Raw genomic sequence first — 20,527 nt, 5'->3', positions numbered from 1 at the left:
TGCAGAACCCCCCCCCCCCCAGCAGGGCTGTGGGCAGCCGGAGCGGCTTGGCTTCCCCTTCCCCTCTCACTGCGGCCAAGATCTCATCGAAAGCGGCACTGCTGTCCCGCTGTCCGGCAGAGGTCATGTGACCAACAGTGATAAGACACATTCCAGCTGCAAGGTCGAGTTGAGATGAACCCTTTTATTGCTGTGAAGAGCTGAAAACCTGAGGGAAGAGAAAGAGGAGATGCTTAAAGCTGAAAGTCTGTTGTGAAGCTATGATATATCAGAGTATCCCGTTGTGATTTCATGAAGATATGGGGGGTGGAGTGTTCAACTCGTAAGTAAAAGCACCTGCGCTGAGATAGGCAGATGCTGACGCAGCTGTAATTTCAGGAGAAGTTTGGACAGGGAGAGATGGACCAGATGAGGACTTTGGCTCCAAATGGGAAAGGAGAAACCTCAGTTCCTAGAAATGCTCCCAGAGATAGTCCTAAAGATGAAGCTGAAGAAGACCCTTTGCTCCCAGGGAAGGAGAAGGGCCTCTGTTCTTAGAGATGAAATGCTCCCAGAGATGAGTGAAGAGAACTTTTGTTTCTGAATGGCTCAACCTTAAAATTGTACCCCAAAACTCTTCAAGAGTGGACTCTCAAAAGCAGTTGTGGGAAAAGCGGCAAGCTGGGGGAAGGGACTCACATGTGAGCAGAGAGACTCCTCTTCCTAAATGGACTGAACAAAGTTATTTGGAAGTGGGCAGCTGTCTCGTTGTGATAATGTTCATAGCATGAGCAAGAGAGACTACTCTTTCTAAATGGACTGAACAAGGTTATGGAAGTGGTAAAGAGACTGAACATCTTAAGGGTTGTCTTTTACATTGTCAGTGGGAGAAGGGAGGAAGGTGGGGGGAGGAGGAGAGTTCTGAAGGTGTGGTATAATTTTTTTTTTCGTCTTTTAGGTCTGTTAATAAACTTCTTTATATTCATTCAAGTTTGGTGCCTGCTTTGCGTTTCTCCTAATCCTTATCTCACAGAAGATAAACAGTAATGAGTATCTTGGACCAAACCTCTACAAGCATCTTCAGCAAATTTTACAGCTTTGTGTTACCCTATCTTAATGCAAATTTTTTCAGAAGGTGAATTAGAGAGTAGGTTTAGATTAGCTATTAGGATGCAATTCTTTTGAAGGTGAAGGTGGTGAGGCACTGGGACAGGTTGCCCATAGAAGCTGTGGATGCCAAATCCCTGGAAGTGCTCAAGACCAGGTTGAATGGGGCTTTGAGCAGCTTGATATAGTGGAAGTTGTCACTGCCCATGACAGGGGAGTTGGAACTATGTGATCTTTAGGGTCCCTTCTAACCCAGGCCATTCTATGATTCTATATAGTGAAAACACTAAGAACTTCCATAGTCTTGAGCAAAATATATGAGTTCTGAAAATTTTAACTGCAGAGGAATAAATTGGATGTGAAAAAAGTTTGTATTTTAGACTGCAATTTCTAGCATCTCCCCTTGGCTGCACTGATTATAGTAGTTCAGAAAGTAATGTATAACTTGCTTTAAAAAGTTAATGTCAAAAATTCCACCAAAGGATATTAATGGAATTTTTTTGTTCAACCACTTACATTTAGGTGCACAAGACATTACTCAAGTCATGACTTCACAGGGTATGGTGTCATCTACAAATGGACAACATGAGATAATGCTAACCATAAATAATTCCAGTTTGAGTCAAGTTCTAGCTCATGCTTCGGGTTCTGCTACTGCGACGTCATCAGGAAGTCCTCAAGAAATCACTCTTACAATATCTGGTTTGTGTTTTTAAAAATCTTTAATGATACCAGATCTGTATTTCATGACGTACCTGTGCAGTAGCATACAAGGATTTTTACAGTCCACAGTTTTCCCATGGTGTACTTTTTGTATATTATCAACTTTAAAAGACGCTCCTCAAATCCACATTTGAAAACCAAACACATTTGCTTTGAGAACATGTTAGATTGGTTCACTGTTTTATTTATAGCCTCAGTTAACAGCTGGATTTTTATAGATTGATCAAGTTGGTGCTTTGAATCTAGATAAGTGAGATCCATATTTGTCTAAATATTACTAATCTCATGCATTTCTGTACATGTTTGTATCTGGATTTGCATAATCACATCTGTATTAAAAACTTGTCAAACCTCTGCATAAAAATCTGCACGTGTAGAAATTAATTCTATGTTTTGGTTGTATTTTCTGCTTTTGTTATTTTATGATCTGTTGTTTATAGTTGTAAGAACAGTAGCAGAATAATGTTGAGACTATTCTAGTTACAATAGGACTTACTTCTATTCAGGCCAAGAACTTATTCAGCATAATTCTGGAAGCACTGATCTGAATACTGGCTTAAGGCTGACAGCACCAACCATCAGTAGTCAGACTACAGATGCTACATTAACTATAAGCAACGACCAGCTTCTTTCTCAGGGCCCTTCACTAAATGCTCCAGGTATGCATACAATGATATTTCTAATTAAAAATAATATTTTATTTTAAAAATAAATATTAGAATGAAATGGTATAATCTTGCACGTCGTGATTCAGGAACTTTAAGTATTTTGTGTTTTCTTACAAGCTTTAAATTGTTACATCAGTTTAAATGAACTTTATTCCACACAGTAAGAAAAATGAAAATAAGAAGACATATCTTAAATTAGTACTTTTAGGCAGTTACAGGAGTACTGAAGAACTATATGTGTAAACTTGAGGATGACAAAATCTGGTGCCTTTGCTGCAGAAGTGATAAAATACCGAATTTGCTCTAGTACTGATTTGAGATTTTAAGTATGTATATGAATTTCTACCTATATATGTTTGTATACGCACATGACCAGCTGTGCATGCAATACTATGTTCATGAAGCTATATTTAAATGTTATTTTTCTAATTTTATCATTTGACTGACAATTTTAGATGCTTAATTAGCTGTTTAACCAATTTTGTTGATTCCAAAATACAAAGTCCTGGCAATGAGAAACAGAAATTACTAACTTCACTTAAAATAAGTTTGCAATTTAGAGTTTATGTATGTAACAGATAATTTTTACCATTTTGCATATATTCTAGAACTTAACACAACAGGTGGAACAAACCTTCCTCCAGCAACACCTATATCTCAGCCTGCAGTTTCTGCACAGAATTTGGTAATGTCTTCATCAGGAGTTGGAGGGGATGGTAGTGTCACTTTGACTCTTGCTGACACTCAGGGAATGTTGTCAGGTGGTCTTGATGCAGTTACACTTAATATCACTTCACAGGTAAGATGCTTTTCTGAACTGACAGATAAATTGATCTTTCTGTCTTACAGGGCAGGAATTGGAGATTTTGCTTAGAAAATAATTTTGTCCTGTAAATACACAGTATTTGAAAATTTAGTTAATTTTCCTTGTCTCTGCCAACCATGTGTGTACGGCATGTAGAAACATGAATTATTTAAACAGAAGGGCAGATAAATTTTGCAGGGTTGTTTGTTTTTTTTAAATTAACAGAGAGGTTCTACTGTTTCAAACAGTGTTTGAGGTGAGTTTTTAGTGTTGAACTATGTACTTCATCATCACTATTCAGTAGTACAGCTTAGTACTCCGAAATATATTATTTCATGGGGTAATTTTTTTTTCCTACTTGTCAGCTTGAGAGTTGAAGAGGAGTTGCAACAGTTTTGACAGCAAGTAACAGGAGAGAATTTAATTGACTATGTTTAATAATAGGTGGCATGATAAGAAATTTTATAAAAATGGTGCTTTATGGACTATCATCTCCCCAGTAACCTTACTATTAGTTTCATTTATATCATAATTTAAGAATTTTGTGGTGGTGTGTCATGAAGAGCCAAAGACATACTGGCAAATAGAATCTACAGAGTGGGAGATAAAAAAATAATACTAAAACACTACAAAGTGAAAATTTAGGGTTGTGTGGCTGACATTTCAATGTAGATTTTACATCTGAAAACTTGGGCTGTTTCTTCTATTTTCTTGGCTTAACTAGGCTTAGATGGATTTTTATTTAGTTTTTGACCTGAGTTAAAGTGTGTAAATATATATAAATTAAATACTATTTATCTTGCATGTGGTGTGATTAAAACTGGTGAAACAAAGTTATATGCTTCCCTCTTCAGTTTTGCTTTGGGGAATGGAAGAAAAGATTTCTTAAATAATTCTTATGATATGTTTGTGACTTCTGGTATCACAGAGTAACAAAGCAGAACATGGTTTCACTTCAGACTTTGTAATAATTTAAGTGATTACATTTGGCAGTGTTGCTGTTTATTAATAAGATCCCGTGCCGGTTTGGCCAAATTTAGAAATATATCCTCTGAGAGAAGGCACAACCACCCCTCCCCCACCAGGTCAGGGAAAAAATAAATTTTCCTCGAAGGAAAGTGAAGAAGATAAAACTATTTATTTAACAAACACACAGGAAAGGAAAATAATGTTAAATGGTAACATCTTCTGCTGTGGAGGAAAAACCTGGGAAAGCGTTCGAGTCCTCCCTTTGGTCTCCTCGGAGCTGGGGCTTGGGCCAGGGCCAGGCCCTCTGTGCCCGGTGGAAAGTCCTCCCGATGTGCTCTGATGTTACAGCAATCAAGCCGTCCAGTAGAAAAGGGAGAAAATCCGAAATTCCAGAGAAGGAAAAATTCAACTCTCAGTCTCTCTCCGGAGAACAAAGCAGCTGAACCACTGGCCAAAAAACTGTTCTGGGCGCAGCAAGCCGGGTGCTTCCTCCCTCCCCTGCCGCAGTGGGGAAAGCCAATTGCTATCTGTGTGTGACTTTGAACAAGCTGCAGACTGCTTTGAAAAAGTTTTGCTCAGTTTTTTTCCTTCCCCCTTTCGGGCTCAGTTTAGAGGCATAGAAAGGCACAGGAATTAATTTCTGGGCATAGGCAGCAATATGGGATACACAGCATAAGGTCACCCCAAGACATTCTGTTAAGACAAGCATAAATAAAATCGAAATATTGTATAATAATAGTAATAATAGCTGTACAAACACAGGAAATCATGGTGAATAGACAGGTGGTATGTAAAAAAACTGTGTTTCCCAAGGAAATTGAAAAGTCATTAAAAGTAGTGTAGAAATAGAAGTTGTAAGATATTAGTAATCGTATATCCTAAGTAGTGATTTTATATCATGATTTCATGCGGTTTGGAAGTATGTTTAATTAGGATATTTAAATAAAAGAAGATACTGTTGGAAGGCCATGCAGGAGAGCAGAATACAGGGGTTAAAAAAAGGCAAGGGAAGGCTAAAATATTCAGCATTTCACGCAAGGTTGGTAAAAATTAATCAGAACTGAATCTAATCTTACAAACTTCCAGCTGTTGTTACCCTTAAATTGTTAGATTTAAATTTAAAGGATGTAATGGGTTAGCTAGCATAGTCTCGGAAGTGATGTTCTTGCAAAGGGGTGCTTACAGCTTCCCCCCATGACCTGACAGAACCTATCAGCTGGCCAGTTTGAATATGGACAGTTCTTTAAGCCACTTAAAGTTGTGACCGCCTCTGTGATCCACACTTAAGAATAGACAAACTCCCCCCCAGCTCTCTCTCGTTTCCGGCGCTGGGACAGGTGGCTGCGGGGCCCGTGTGGGGGGCCAGTGGGTCCGGCCAGGCAGGGCCATAGCCATCCTGAAGCCATGGGCCCTGTTCCACCCACAGAACCCCCCCCACTGCCTTGCCGTGGGCAGCCGGAGCGGCTCGGCTCTCCCCCCTCTCCACTGCGACAAGCCACATTCCAGCCGCAAGGCCGAGTTGAGATGAACCCTTTTATTGCTGTGAAGAGCTGAAAACCTGAGGGAAGAGAAAGAGGAGATGCTTAAAGCTGAAAGTCTGTTGTGAAGCTATGATATATCAGAGTATCCCGTTGTGATTTCATGAAGATATGGGGGGTGGAGTGTTCAACTCGTAAGTAAAAGCACCTGCGCTGAGATAGGCAGATGCTGATGCAGCTGTAATTTCAGGAGAAGTTTGGACAGGGAGAGATGGACCAGATGAGGACTTTGGCTCCAAATGGGAAAGGAGAAAACCTCAGTTCTTAGAGGTGCTCCCAGAGATAGTCCTAACGATGAAGATGAGGAAGACCCTTTGCTCCCAGGGAAGGAGAAGGGCCTCTGTTCTTAGAGATGAAATGCTCCCAGAGATGAGTGAAGAGAACTTTTGTTTCTGAATGGCTCAACCTTAAAATTGTACCCCACAAACTTCAAGCATGGACCCTCAAAAGCAGTTGCAGGAAAAGCTGCAAGTCGGGGGAAGGGACTCACATCCCGAGCAGAGAGACTCCTCTTCCTAAATGGACTGAACAAAGTTATTTGGAAGTGGGCAGCTGTCTCGTTGTGATAATGTGTTCATAGCATGAGCAAGAGAGACTTCTCTTTCTAAATGGACTGAACAAGGTTATTATGGAAGTGGTAAACAGACTGAACATCTTAAGGGTTGTCTTTTTACATTGTCAGTGGGAGAAGGGAGGAAAGTGGGGGGAGAAGAGTTCTGAAAGTGTGGTATAATTATTTTTTCTTCTTCTTTTAGGTCTGTTAATAAACTTCTTTATATTCTTTCAAGTTTGGTGCCTGCTTTGCGTTTCTCCTAATCCTTATCTCACAGAAGATAAACAGTAATGAGTATTTTGGACCAAACCACTACACTAAATTGGTGTTTCTGACCAGTTACAAACCGAACCTGCTACAAAGGAGAAAAGGAAGGAAAACAGTTGCATTTGTGTAGATAGGATTCTGAAATGCTTATTTCTAAAGGAAAAATAAACGTTCTTTTGAGGTGTGAAACATGACTGCAGGTAGCTGTTTAAATAGAGCTTTTTAAGTATGGTTACTCTTTTTTTTTTTTGCTCCCCTCTCTGACAGGGTCAGCAGTTCCCTGCTATACTCACAGATTCCAGTCTTGCTAGCCAAAGTGGATCAGGATCACAGCAAGTCATACTGGTGAGCCATGCACCCCATTCAGCACCTGCAAATTCTGATGAAATAACATATCAGGTAGATACCATACATTTCTGTATCTTTTGTGGTAAAGGACTTCTATTTAATCAAAACACTGGAATAATTCCTTTTTATTCTGAATCATGAGGGCTGATATCAATCCCAAACAAGAGTATTGAGAAGAGGTTCTCTGTGACTTCCTAGTCACCCAGATGCTGGTTTTTGAGTTAAAAACCACTTTCATATATATATACATATTCACACAAAAAAAAGAAATGTCATTAATAAGATGTTTCCTTCTACAAATCGCATAATCATGCGCTCAACACAGACTGCTCCAAAGATTTCCAAGTAAACTGGTAGTTAGATAATAAAAATAGATAAATTTTGGAGATGTGGGAAAAAAATAGCACCTATTGATACACTTTTCCCATTCTCTTTCTGTACCTAAGTTGTTTCAGTGATGGTGCAACGTAGTCTTTTCAGCTTCTTATGCCTTTGAATCACAATAGAAACTTCTGCATACATTGGACAGTTTTGATACTAGAAAAAGTGGTTCAGACTTGTTTTCTTGAAGGAAAATGAATGTTTTCAACCAGCCTGATAAGGCAAGCTCTAAAATAGGAGAAACGGGAGAGGTAGATGGTGACTTCATTTGTTGCTTTCTGTGTTACTGTACTTAGGATTCTTCTGTATCTATAAAGTTGAAGGAATTTGGTATTAAATTATCTGAAGAAAGTAGTTTTTCCAAGCAGTTTTCACTAATTAAAACAATAATACAGCACACAACCATCCAATTCTATCAATTTTTCATTGTGTTTCAGTACTTCTGGAGGTAGAGCTTTACTTCCTTATGAAAATAGAATCCCCAGTAAAGAAGTTAAACGAATAGAAAATATTCTTCTTCTCTACAAAATGAAAGATAATTTTTTTCTGTCTGAAATGCTTTTGGCTTTGAATTCTGTTTGATGGGAAATTGAGGAGCATCTGAGATGTTCAGGAGCATAAAACTGAATGTGGAAAAATACAGATACACACACATTCTATTTATGATTAAGTCAATTTGATCATAGTTAATTAATAACTAATAGTTATTAATAGTTAATTAATATAGTTAATTAATATAGTTAATTAATAAATAATAATGTTTTCTTAAAATTCATATGTGTCATTCTTTAGAGCAGTGAAATAGAAGTTCATATTTACATATAACTGACTTCTTTTGTGTCTGTAAGTTGCTTGAAGATGCTGTCCAAAAATTTGTCATGTTGAGATAGATTTTGAAAAATAAACCGCTGTGGATGCATGTATGAAATTAATCTGATAGTGTATTTGTAAATTGTTATAGGTGACAGAAGTTTCTCCTAATGTGACTAAAAGCAGTCAAGCAGAAAAAGAAACTCGTGGGCACCAGTGTTTTGAGTGTAGCCAAACCTTTTATTCTGTCACCATGCTGACGCACCACTGCAAAGAGGTTCATGGCAAGGAGCGAATACACGTTTGCCACATCTGCAATAAGGCCTTTAAGCGGGCAACACATCTCAAGGTATTTGGTAATAACAGTTGATTGTTCTCTTAACTCCTTTTGTTTTGGACTTTCTGTGATATTAACAAAAGGTACCTATTAGCCCTTTGTCTTTGCTTTCCCTTTACAGTGTGAGAGGTGTGCATCTGAGAGAGGGAGTCTAAGGGATAATGTATGCGCAGATAGAGAACTCTCTTCTGGAGCATGGAGAGGATTTTAATGCGTATTGACTACAGAATGAAAAATGTTAATGCCTGTCATGCAAGTAGTAGTGTCAGGAAAGGATTTCATTTACTTTGTTTGCATATGAGTATCATCAGTGCTAATCCTGATTTTCACATAATCTTTTGGTATCTCAGGAAGTTACCTGCTTTGCCGTTTTACCATTTCATTTGTAGATGCTCTGTTGTGTGAGTACAAGTGATAGAGGAAGTGTTTTAAGAAGTCCTTAATATTATTGCTGTTGTCTAGTGATATTTTGTCTGTTTTCTCTAGATTATGAACAACCTAATACTTCCAAGTCTTTTAAAAAAGATTAGTAGTGTACCTAAGTTCTTAATTGGATTATAGAATGTTCCTGTTAGTAATATTGGGCTGTACTAGACAAGTGCTTTGTTCAGGCCGGTATCTTACCTCTGAGAGATACTTAAAGGAAGTAATTTGAAGAAGAGCTTTAAGAAAAGATGAAACATATAAGTTGCCCAGAATTTTGCTAGCTTCCCAGAATTTATAGCAAGAAGTTTTTGGAGCCAAAAGGAATGTATTTATATTCATTTGTATTATCTTTATATTAGCTTTTAGGAGAGCTCTTCAATAGATTCCCCTTCCCTTCAATATAATATTTTAAGGAAATACACTCTCTTTGTGAAGTTCACCCCCTTGGAGTGATCATGTCTGTCAACTAGACTATTGAAAACTATCATAAAACGTGTTGTTATGAAACTCTTAACCTCTGACTTAGAAGAAATTTCCCAGGAAAAAAACCAAAAGAGTCTCGATACTTGTTTTCCTTAAATAATGATAAACAAACTCCAAATATCAGTCTCTCCAATTCGTTTTCTTAGAACCGGCTGGTGTTACTTTTTTTTTTTCCATAATTAAACCTTGATTTCTATTATGTCCTGGGGCCAGATTAAATATATGACAAGATACCTTCTTACCCTCATATGTCCCTCGGATTGTTATCCATAACTGATTTTTCAGGAAGGAAGCGATTGAAGTTGCAATAAGAAGTTCAAGGTCAGGCACAAGAGACTTCAGGGCCTTGGGACAACTTGTTAAGGGATCAGAAGCACAAGTAATCTTCTTCTCAATCCTTGCAGTTGCAGAGAATGATGTAGGAGGAGGCAGGAAGAGCCAGCAGATCAGTAACTATCTTGAGACTGATATCACCAGCAGAATTTTGGGGTTTTTGGTCATGGATTGGTCTACAGAACAGCAGGCCTGCTGCAGTTGGACTACGCTTGTCTCAAAGGGGGAAAATGATCTTTGCTGAGGAGCTAGCAGGGCTCATTGAAAGAGATCATCTAAACTAGATTTGTAGGGAGAAAGGGATAAAACCAGACTTGCTGGAGATAAGCTTGAGGGCAGCATGCCAGTGTTTGAGGGTTCGTGTGCCAGCGGCGTCCTTTGGGCTCCACCCCAGTGTGCTGACTACACTGGAGCACATTTGAAATGTCCCTGTACTGGTGCGTGCAGCACCGTAGCCATCTTGGTGGAGGTAGGGGAAATGGTCAGGGAGCTGCTACGCCACTTAGACATGCACAAGTCATCTATAGGACTGGATGGAATCCACCCAAGGGTACCAAGGGACCTGTCAGAAGAGCTTGCCAAGCCACTTTCAATCATTTATGATGAACAGTGCTGGCTAACCAGGGGGGTCCCAGTTGACTGGATCTTAGCACTTGTGATGCCCATCCCCAAGGGCTGGAAGAAGGATCTGGGAAGCTACAGGCCTTTCAGCCTGATCTCAATGCCAGGAAAGGTTATGGAGCAGCCCATCTTGAGTGCCATAATGTGGCACATGCAGGACAGCCAGGAGATCAGGCACAGCCAGTATGGGTTTATGAAAAGCAGGCCCTGCTTGAGTAATGTGATTTCCTGTGACAAAGTGACTCACTCAGTGGAGGAGGGAAAGTCTGTGCATGTTGTCTACCTGGACATCAGCGAAGCCTTTGACACTATTACTCACAGCATACTCCTGGAGAAACTGACTTCCCATGGCTTGGACAGGTTCACTGTTTGCTGGGAAAAAATTGGCTGTATGTCCAGGCTCAGAGAGTGGCAGTGAACAGAATTACATCCAGCTGCTGGCCAGTCACAAGTGGTGTTCCCCAGGGCTCAGTACTGGGGCTGGGTCTGTTTAATACCATTATCAATGATCTGGACAAGAGGATCAAGTGCACTCTGTCATTTTGCAGATGACACCAAGTTGGGCAGGTGTGTTGATCTGCTGGAGGGCAGGAAGGCTCAGCAGAGGGATCTGGACAGGCTGAATCAGTGGGCTGAGGCCAACTGTGTGAGGTTCAACAGGGTCAAGTGCCAGGTCCTGCCCTTGGGTCACAACAACCCCAGGCAGCGCTACAGGCTGGGGGCAGAGTGCCTGGAAAGCTGCCAGTGGAAAAGGACCTGGGGCTGCTGACTGGCAGTGGCTGAACATGAGCCAGAGTGGGCCCAGGTGGCCAAGGAGGCCAATGGCATCCTGGCCTGTTGGAGGAATAGTGTGGCCAGCAGGAGCAGGGCAGTACTGTCCCTCTATACTTCACACTGGCAAGGCTGCACCTCAAATCCCGTGTTCGGTTTTGGGCCCTCACTTCAAGAAGGACTTTGAGGTTCTAGAGTGTGTCCAGAGAAAGCCAATGGAGCTGGTGAAAGGTGTGGAACACAAGTCTTAGGAGGAGCAGCTGAGTGAAGTTGGGGTTGTTTAGCCTGGAGAAAAGGAGGCTGGGGGTGTCACTTATCACTCTACAACTCCCTGTGAGGAGGTTGTGGTCAGGTGGGGGTTGGCTTCTTCTGCTGGGTAATGAGCAATAGGACAAGAGGAAATTACCTCAGTTGTGTTGGGGGGGATTAGATTGAATATTAGGGAAAATTTCTTCACTGAAAGGCTTGTCAAGCACTGGCACAGGCTGTACAGGGAAGTTGTTGAGTCACCAACTCTGATGGTATTTAGAAGATGTGTAGATGTGGCACTATGGACAGTGTCTTAGCAGACTTAGTTTAGTGGTAGACTTGTCAGTGCTATTTAATGGTTGGCTTTGATCTTAAAGGTCTTAAAGGAGAGTTTCATTTACCACAGGACCAGCATGTACTAAAACAAATTACACCCCTTATCAAGGTGTTAATAGTAGCATCAGCTGTGAGCAGCCTTTAACAGCAAATTCAACAAAGATAAATGAAACCATGGGGTTTGTCTTAGGATTTTGGGAAGGGTTTAGTGGTCTGTTACTCATGGTCTTCATTTTATACTGATGGAATTCTGGAGATCACCAGAAATATTAAGGGCTCTGCCAAACTTCATGCTTTTCAGAAAAACCCAGTAAGAGGTAAGGGTATCAAGGGTATCAGTGTTTAGATACCAGTACTTAACTATGTATGTGTTTTTTCCAAAGATATCGGTACCAGCAGATTCACAATTATCCACAAGAAAATCCTCTTCAGAGATCATGTACAAACATGTCCACCACCCACCTTACCCCCAGTATCAAGACTTTTCAGTCCAGTGACTTCAGTTCCCCTTCTGATGTGGGTTACTGTCCTATTTTACAGCTTCAGAGATGAGAATCTTAAGATGTGCACAGTGACTGAACTGTCCAGTTTCATATCAGTATGTAGTGGAACTATCTGCAAGCTGACTGTTGATAGTAAATAAGGCACAGACATGATTCCAAGATGAAAGGAAAAACGCCTTATCATCTTATTAAAACAGTGGAATGAAACAAACTTTTTATTGCCATGCTTTCAGAGGTGATTACAATTAATGCTTGAGGAGAGATGGGGTATAAGAGTGACATACCCAATGCATGAGTCATTTCAAAGAAAGTTTCCTGATCTTATTTTCTGATTAGATAATGCTTGTTTGGTGCCCCAAAATAATTACTCTCTGAAGAATAAAAGAATTACGCAAATAAAGTTGTGAAACATCACATGAACAATCAGTAAAATACTGAATTATAAAGAGATGATTGCACTTCAGAATGTTGCATTTTCAAAAGTATATTTATTTTACAGGAAAAATATAAGAGATGCACAGGTCAGTGGAACAGAATTGCATCACAAACTTTGTTCAGAGAAAGTTGACAGAAAGTTTTACAGGGCTATCTGGATGATATCTTTGCTTTCAAGTGGAAAGTGGGGTGGTGGGCTGTTGGGATTTGGAGGTTTGGTTTTTTGTGTGAGTTTTGTGGTGGAAGAAAGAAGCAACTGGTTTCAGATAATTTTTCTGGAGTAGGGCATAGTGTGCTTCCACCGTTTCAATGCTTGAGGGGGTAATGAAGAAGATAAAACCAAAAGATTTTGCTTATTTCCACCTAAGCTGGGGTTTACAGATATCTGATTTTTCTAAGAAGACCTTATATTATTTCCTTATAATACTATATTATTATTATTACTGTAATAATAATATTCTTCCGTGTAACTGTCTTGCTGATTTTCCAGTGTAAACAAACTGCAGACAAAGTTTGCTTCAGTTCGTGGAGTGAGGAATAGGACTTCATAGACATCAAGAAGGCTTATTGTTTAGGTATAGTAAAGACTAATTAATAGTTTAGTCTGTAATGAAATAGACTAGGAAAGAATATCCACACACAGTTTAGAAAGTGGACAAGTATTTGCAGTACTGTTTCGCATACAGTTCTTGATTAGATTTTTGTAGTTATATATATATTTTTTTTTTTTTTTGTAATTTGAATTTTATCTTGGCATTGATAAATAAAACGAAAAAAATTATAGATAACATAAGATACTCTTCTAAGTTTGCAAAACTTCTGGGCCCAGCATCAGTGCATAAAAACAGCTGTTATTGATGCTTCTTCACAAAGATAAAGCATACTGCTATTTTACCTGTAAGGACCTTAGTGTTTTTAGTTTCTGGTGTTTTTTTCAATTAAGAGTCCATTGTGAAGTGGTTCTGTTTGCATCTTGACATCGTGCAGCTGTGTGTGTGTATGTTGTGATAGTTGCCTCTTTGAGGCCTGTACAGTTTTACAGTGTTACCAGTTCAGGTGTTGAGAAATACCTACATAGACCAGGAGGGAGATGGGATACTGTAGAGGATAGGGGGAAAAATCTTACGTTATCTTACAATGCACAGTTGTCAAAATACCTCTTTGTAGATTAACAAAGCATTTAAAGAACTCTGGTTTGGTTTTTTGTATTTTATTATGCTTCAGATAATTAGTGAAGGGACTAATATATGCCAAAAAAGAAAGACATACAGTTATTGATGGAATTTTTCAGAAGTGTAAAGATACCAATGGTTCAGCCTTAGAGAGAGTTGATACACAAAAATAATCTCTCAATTAAAAGAAAAAAACAAATGCAGGCTTCCATTTTCTTCCAGCTTGTCTGCTGATGACTAAAATCCTCTGCTTTTGTCTTCAAGGTGTGAATATATTTTTATGTTAAGTACTGAAGTCTTTTTAAATGGTCTGAATTTTTTTTTTTCCCTATACTGGCTTAGGAACACATGCAAACCCATCAGGGTGGACCCTCACTGAGTTCCCAGAAGCCTAGAGTGTTTAAGTGTGATACTTGTGAAAAAGCTTTCGCTAAGCCAAGTCAGCTGGAGAGACACAGTCGCATCCACACAGGTGACACCGGAAATTATTTTTATCTTACAAGGTTTTCTTGTGAATATCTTGCTGTTATGTTTGGAATCCATGTTTGTGCTTTCAGCTAATTGCGTTTAAATATCAATTTGAGCTTAAAATATCAAGTCAATTTCTTATCTCATGTATTTGGAAATTAAAAGGAGGAACAGCAAACTTGAAAACTCGTGTGCTTCACTTAAGCTGATCTGTATTTTGGGACTGGCAGTACTGCAGTGATAATGTGAATACATGAGCTTTTATCTAAAAGTTTGTCAGGCTTTGAAACAGATTAAGAAAAGCATATTTTAAAGCATTGTTTGAAGTGATGTAAAGACACTGGATGTGGTCATCCTCAAGCATACAGAAGAATGTGCAAACGAGTGGGTGTGCTCAGTGATGTTAAACACAGGACAGGCTTGACTAGCGCTGATATTGACTGCTGTATGCAGTGCTTCATTGTCACTGAGCTGCTTGTACAGGCCATCTGTTTCTAATGCCAGTGCCTTCAATTTGTTGTGTTCTTTTCCACTTAATTATTTTCTTCAACAGTTAATCTATAAGAAATCTATACTGGCTTCTTCTAGGGAGCATTCATTTTCTGTGATGTAAGTGCTTTTCAGGTTGCAGCTTCTGCCCTGCTGTAAGTTGAAAGCTGTATATAGGATGATAGCCCAGCTGCCCTCCATGCTACCTTCTGTGCCTGATGAACAGTCTTCGTAACAACATGAGTTCTAAATACAGGAGTCAGTTCTCTGAAACAATTTCTTTCTTTTCCCTACCACTGCTACCAATAAAGGGCTGTCATGGCTGCTAAACTTAAAGAGAACAGGGGACAGTTATCTGTGTTGCTAGTAAGCTGGAGGGGACCAATGAATTTGACTGGATGTGCTGTAGAGTAAGAAGACTCCCACAAAAGGATAACTCGCTCTTCCAGTGCATCAGCCAAAGCTTTCTCTTTCCCCAGCATCAAGCTGTTTTGTGGTTACTGTGTTAAGAAGGAACATTCTGGTTCTGCTGTGGGTAGGAAAAGAGAAGTGGGAGTTAAAATCCAAGGAGATGAAAATTCTTTAGAATCCCTCAATAATTTGCTTTTTGCAAAACTGACTTAAATAACACAGACTCTTAAAAAAGTTGTCTCCTAGTTTAAGGGTTCCAGAAAATATGTAGAAAGCAGGAAAGACAATCAGTTGCCACTTTCTGTGCTTAGTTTCATGCTGCTGCCCCACTGTAATAGGCATGGAGCAGTTCAGGAAGACTGAGAACAGAGCAGAGTCCTTTTATTAATCTGTTTCTCATAAATCTTCACCATCATAGGAAAAATTATTTCTGCTTTGGAATGACTTGTCATTCACTCAGTAAATCCTTAAATCCTTAGATATTTTTGCATTTCTCTTTACTACGGTGCTCATGTGCTAGGCTGTAACAGACCTTGCTAAATTCATATTTATTTTTGTGTTTCAGCAATGACAGACAACAGTAGGTCAGTCCATATGATAGTAATTCTTTCAGAAGATAATGTTCTTTTAGAAATCGCTTAAGACCAAAAGAGTGAAAATGTGCTGCACAGAAGTGTTTAGATGGATGCACTTACATAAACTATAATAGGAAAGGTTAATCTAAATCTAAACTGACTAGTTTTCACAGAGGTACCATCCTTGTCTGTGACAAAGTGTTTGTCATTTCTGTCTTGATTAAACATTTTTAACCATTTCTAATGGGTAATATCTACTGAATCAGTGGCCAGAAGGAAAACACATTATTTCTCTGAATAGCTCTAAATATCTTGTTATTTAAGATTTATCAGTGAAGAGTGGTTTGCTGAAATGTTGGAGGGAAGCAGTTGCTTCCAGTGCTACCAAAAACCATGTGGTAATCCATTACACCAAAAAGGCTGTTGACCTTCACTGAACTGTAAAAATGGAATCAAAAGTATTTGAGGAAATCTAGATTTCTCTTCAAACTAGTGAAAAAGTTGTTAACAAAAATAGAAAGAAAATTTCTGTGCTTTAAAGGACCTTCTGTTGATTGTCTGAGAAGTTGGATTTGGCATGCATGTGGGAACACTGACATGAGAGATATTGGTCCTTCAAGGAAGAACTTGGAAAAGTATTTTTACTGCTGCTTGTGCTTTACTGTGCTGACTAATTACAAGGTGTATCTTCGAAAGTGCTTTTAGAAGTCCTTAATGACATACAACAATGTGTCTGGTGTTCATGTCAGAGGTTGTGGTGTTGAGTGTTGAAGCAAAAGTCTGATTTTGCAAAGTAGGTATTTTTAAATTTTAAAATATTTTTTAAGTTAATATGTTCTGGTGTTTCTAGTTAGAAACAGTAGTATTCTCGCAGTTGCTGTTGGCATAGGAGGCCACGAGTTCCATGTAGAATTACCAGGACACTTTGTTTTTTAACATATTTGACTTTTTAGTTTTTAAAGGCATCAGCTTTGTCAGTTCTAGTACATTGCTTTATCTGCATTACTCTAAATGGTGTAAAAAGGCGATGGTTTCCTTGAGTACAGAAAAGTCAGATTGGTAAAGTGATTTTTTTTGTACCTCTGTTAAATAACTTACTGAGATGAGAAATTGGATAGGAAAGATAGTATCAATGATTTAGTACTTATGTAACTATTCTGACATTTAATTTGAGATTTTTGCTGACACTATGGAGCTATAGCACTGTTTGGAAAAAGTCTCAAGGAAAATGATGTCTCTTTCATTTCTAGATCGTCTTAATAATTTTTACTGAATTCTGAACTGTATTTTAATGTTGAAGGGAAAAATTATTAAATATGTTTTTCTTTATACAGGGGAACGGCCATTTCAGTGTACGCTGTGTGAAAAGGCATTTAACCAGAAGAGTGCTCTTAAAGTCCACATGAAAAGGCACACAGGAGAGAGACCTTATAAATGTGATTACTGTGCAATGGGATTTACACAGAAAAGCAATATGAAACTGCATATGAAACGGGCTCATGGTTACACTGGTACGTGGCATAGCGGTAGTACTGCTGAGGGCAGGAATCCATATGTTCTGTTAGGAGAGCACAAAGCATTTCCCTTAAGTCATTGAGGAATCAAGCACTAATAGCCAAAGACCACAGCTGATGAACTAGTAGTTGCACATGCAACCCAAAAATCAGGTTGAAACACCAATTTTTTGCTGTTTATGGTTCCTTGTTTTTTATGTGGAGCTCTGTGTACAGAAATACAGAGTTGAAAAATTATTCCAGGAAAACAGTATATTGTATTAAACTTTAAAAAAATTTTTTTCAAAGACCGTCGAATGAATTTACAGTATCTGAAGTAATTGTGTAATATCCATGTTCCCATCATGTTTCCTTTGTTCTCAAGTGCTCTTTTTGCATTTTTCTTACACTATATATCAAATCATACTCACTTGCCTTTTTCTCTTGTGCCTTGGTAGGTCCTGTACAAGAGCCTGCGAGTCACCAAGAACAAGAAGGGGAAGACATTAGTCGTGCTCTGAATTTAGAAGAAGTGGTACAAGAATCTTCAAATGAATGGCAAAGTATAGGCAATGTTTTTCGATGACACCTTAAAATTTGAAAGTTAAAAATGTTTCTGGGACTTGAACTTTAAAGCTTCAAGCATTGAAGATACTAACAATAGAATAATATATTATAGTTTTTTTAATTATTTACAAAAATTACCTAAAAGATTAATTCTTTTTTTTAAGGTTGTAGAAGAATATTGGGAAAACATCATTTAATCTCCTAAGTTGTCTGTGAATCAATGAACTCAGGTAATAATGTATACAGTTTCATCTTTGAATTCACAGCCAGTATATCTATTTAAAAATAAACTGGAACTTTATATCAGAATAGAATGATTCCCATTTTTAATGGAGATGAATAATAACTTCACAGGAAAATCATGAAAGTGTTGGTCAACTTTTTTTTTAATGTGTTTAAAGAAATAACTGAGATTGGAAACAGTGTTGCAGTTGATGCATGCATGCAGTATAAAATAGTGGAGTTTTGCCTTTTTTTTTCTTACAAGGCACAGGAAAAGGCTGTATTTCTTTTGAAAGCTTTCTTTTTTAGTGCATTTTGAGAATATGTTGAAAAAAAAAATACTGCGAGCTCATGGCTTTTCTTGAGAAGGGAGCATGTTCATTTTCATTCCAACCACAGAGGCAGACAGATGTTAGTTTTTACAGTAAAAGTCTGAGATTTTGGACTTGGCAATAATTACTTAAAAAGAATCCAAACAACAAATGGTTCCAGTAAAAGCCTCTGTTGTTGTTTGTTGTACTGGGTCAGCAGGTACATATCTTGATTATCTGTGGAAAACACAGCCATATACTAAATCTGTGAAGTAAACAAGTACAATTTTGTGGTAGCAGTGAGAAAGTTAGATGCACACTAGGTCACCTATATTATCCAATGTTCCCCAGTGCTGTAAACAGTTATCATTTTGAATCTGTAAATTCCTTATTACTTTCTTTGTGGATGTTGGAAATATGTTACATTTATTTGTTGTTTAAATCATTGTTTCAGCAAAACTGCCTAGCTGAGTATTGCTTTCAAAGGTGCCACTTGTTGAGTATATTCATAGCAAAGAAACACTGGAGTAAAATCATAGTTGTCTTTTAGACATTCCAAAGACAGAAGCTGTTTTCTTATTTTTGCCTTGTTCTTTTGAATTTTATTTATATGTTACATATATATAGATATATATATATGTGTGCTTATATATGTATATAGATATTTAAAGTTTATGAGCCTCTGTGTGGCTGATCAGTATTTTTGTAAATACTAATCCCAGTTGCAAGAAGTTCATCTGTTCGGTTGCCACAAGTACTTCTAGATCAGTGGTGGATATGTTGTACAATAGTACAGACCTGGACTTTAACTTACTTTCTAAAAGATAATTGTTCTCAGATCCAAAAAGCTCTTTTCTGTAAATATTGTCTATACTCTGTCTATGATAAAAACTAGTTATTTCAGATTGCTGAAGCAAGAAATTGCTGTTGGTTTTGATAGGGCATCTCTTAATTCTTTTGTTAATTGTTCAGCATATGTATATAAATAATATAGTTGGTGACATGAAAATAACACTTTTGTTATGTGGAATATTTAATTCAAAAACATGCTAAATAATATTACTTTTTTCCAAATTCTGTTTCGTGTATTTTTTAAGCATATGATTCTGGATTCTAGGAGATTGGAAAAACTCTGTTTGCGGAAGTGCGTGTCTGAATAATAGACGTAAAGAATAAAGTCCTTCCAGGCAGCCTGTGAGTGTTTTGGCTGTTTAAGAAAGACATTATATTTTGCAGTTGTCTGGCCTCATGGCATAGCACCTGTTTATCTGTAATAATATTGCAAAATGTGCTGTGTTGCTTGTACCATGTATGAAATATTTTCCCTGCTATTTCAGGGAATACTTTATAAATGCACAAAGGGCTTGGAGCTACGAGATCTTTAAGGTCCCTTCCAACCCTGTGATACTCAGTAAGCACAACCTAAAAGCTGATCTTGTGAGTAAAAAGATGCCATTTTTAAGGGGTCACTTCTCAAAGTGTTATGCCTTGGTTAGAGGCAGTGAGTCTGTAGCAAGTCTTGGAAGTGTTAAATAAACAGTGTAAGTTATGGCATCAGCTGACATTTTTCCTGAATTCAGTTTGTTACTCCTTCAGCACTTGGAAATCCTGTCAGTTACAATAATAGACTTTTAAAAAAATTCTTTTTAACATTCTTTTTGATTTGCTTCCCTGCATCCTCTTCCCCCATGAACTTCAAGTGTCGTGACAGGGGTTTTTATAGCCTTGGTAAGATTGAGTTGGAGCTTTGCAAAGCAGTGTATGTGTTGATGTTCAGTACAAATACAGACACGGTAACCAATATGTTGATATTTTCAAAAGCAGTGTTTAAGTAGGTGCATTATTTAAGGAAGCAGAAGAACTCTTGTTCTGAGGAGTGCTTGAAGAGCCACGTTGTATAGTGGGTAAGTGGACAGTGCTTAGGACAGCCTCTCTTCTTCCTGGTTTGATGCAGTAGTAGGCTTGTGCTAGCCTTGGGCTTTTTGGCTTGTGTCCGCTCACAATTTCTTTTGGTTTATGTCCATTCCTTCAGTATATTAAATTACCCACTCCTAGTATTGGTTGTGCATTCCTGTTTCAGGAAAAATCCTTTGCTTACAAATCAAATGGCCATTTAAACTGCTGGTTTTCATCAAAACTACTAGTGAGTAACTAAAAGAATAAATTTCAGGCTAAGT

At 38.2% G+C, this 20,527-nt stretch overlaps 1 protein-coding gene across 4 annotated transcripts in view; it reads left to right on the top strand.

Annotated features, from left to right (window-relative positions):
- ZNF236 (zinc finger protein 236) overlaps positions 1-19,912 on the top strand; it is an 81,723-nt gene extending 61,811 nt beyond the window's left edge. For all 4 annotated transcript variants that reach the window (XM_069004324.1, XM_069004322.1, XM_069004321.1 and 1 more), the window contains 8 exons: positions 1,609-1,788; positions 2,316-2,468; positions 3,086-3,276; positions 6,877-7,008; positions 8,300-8,497; positions 14,157-14,286; positions 17,092-17,268; positions 17,709-19,912. In XM_069004324.1, coding sequence (XP_068860425.1) covers positions 1,609-1,788; positions 2,316-2,468; positions 3,086-3,276; positions 6,877-7,008; positions 8,300-8,497; positions 14,157-14,286; positions 17,092-17,268; positions 17,709-17,836 — 1,289 coding nt within the window. In that variant the 3' untranslated portion in view covers positions 17,837-19,912. The remainder of the gene's footprint in view (positions 1-1,608; positions 1,789-2,315; positions 2,469-3,085; positions 3,277-6,876; positions 7,009-8,299; positions 8,498-14,156; positions 14,287-17,091; positions 17,269-17,708) is intronic.
- The last annotated feature ends 615 nt before the right edge of the window (positions 19,913-20,527 follow it).

This window comes from Aphelocoma coerulescens, chromosome 2 (genome assembly GCF_041296385.1).
Source record: "Aphelocoma coerulescens isolate FSJ_1873_10779 chromosome 2, UR_Acoe_1.0, whole genome shotgun sequence".
Lineage (NCBI taxonomy): Eukaryota > Metazoa > Chordata > Aves > Passeriformes > Corvidae > Aphelocoma > Aphelocoma coerulescens.
The sequence above is the reverse complement of the archived record's forward strand: the minus strand, read 5'-3'. Positions and strand labels throughout refer to the sequence as shown.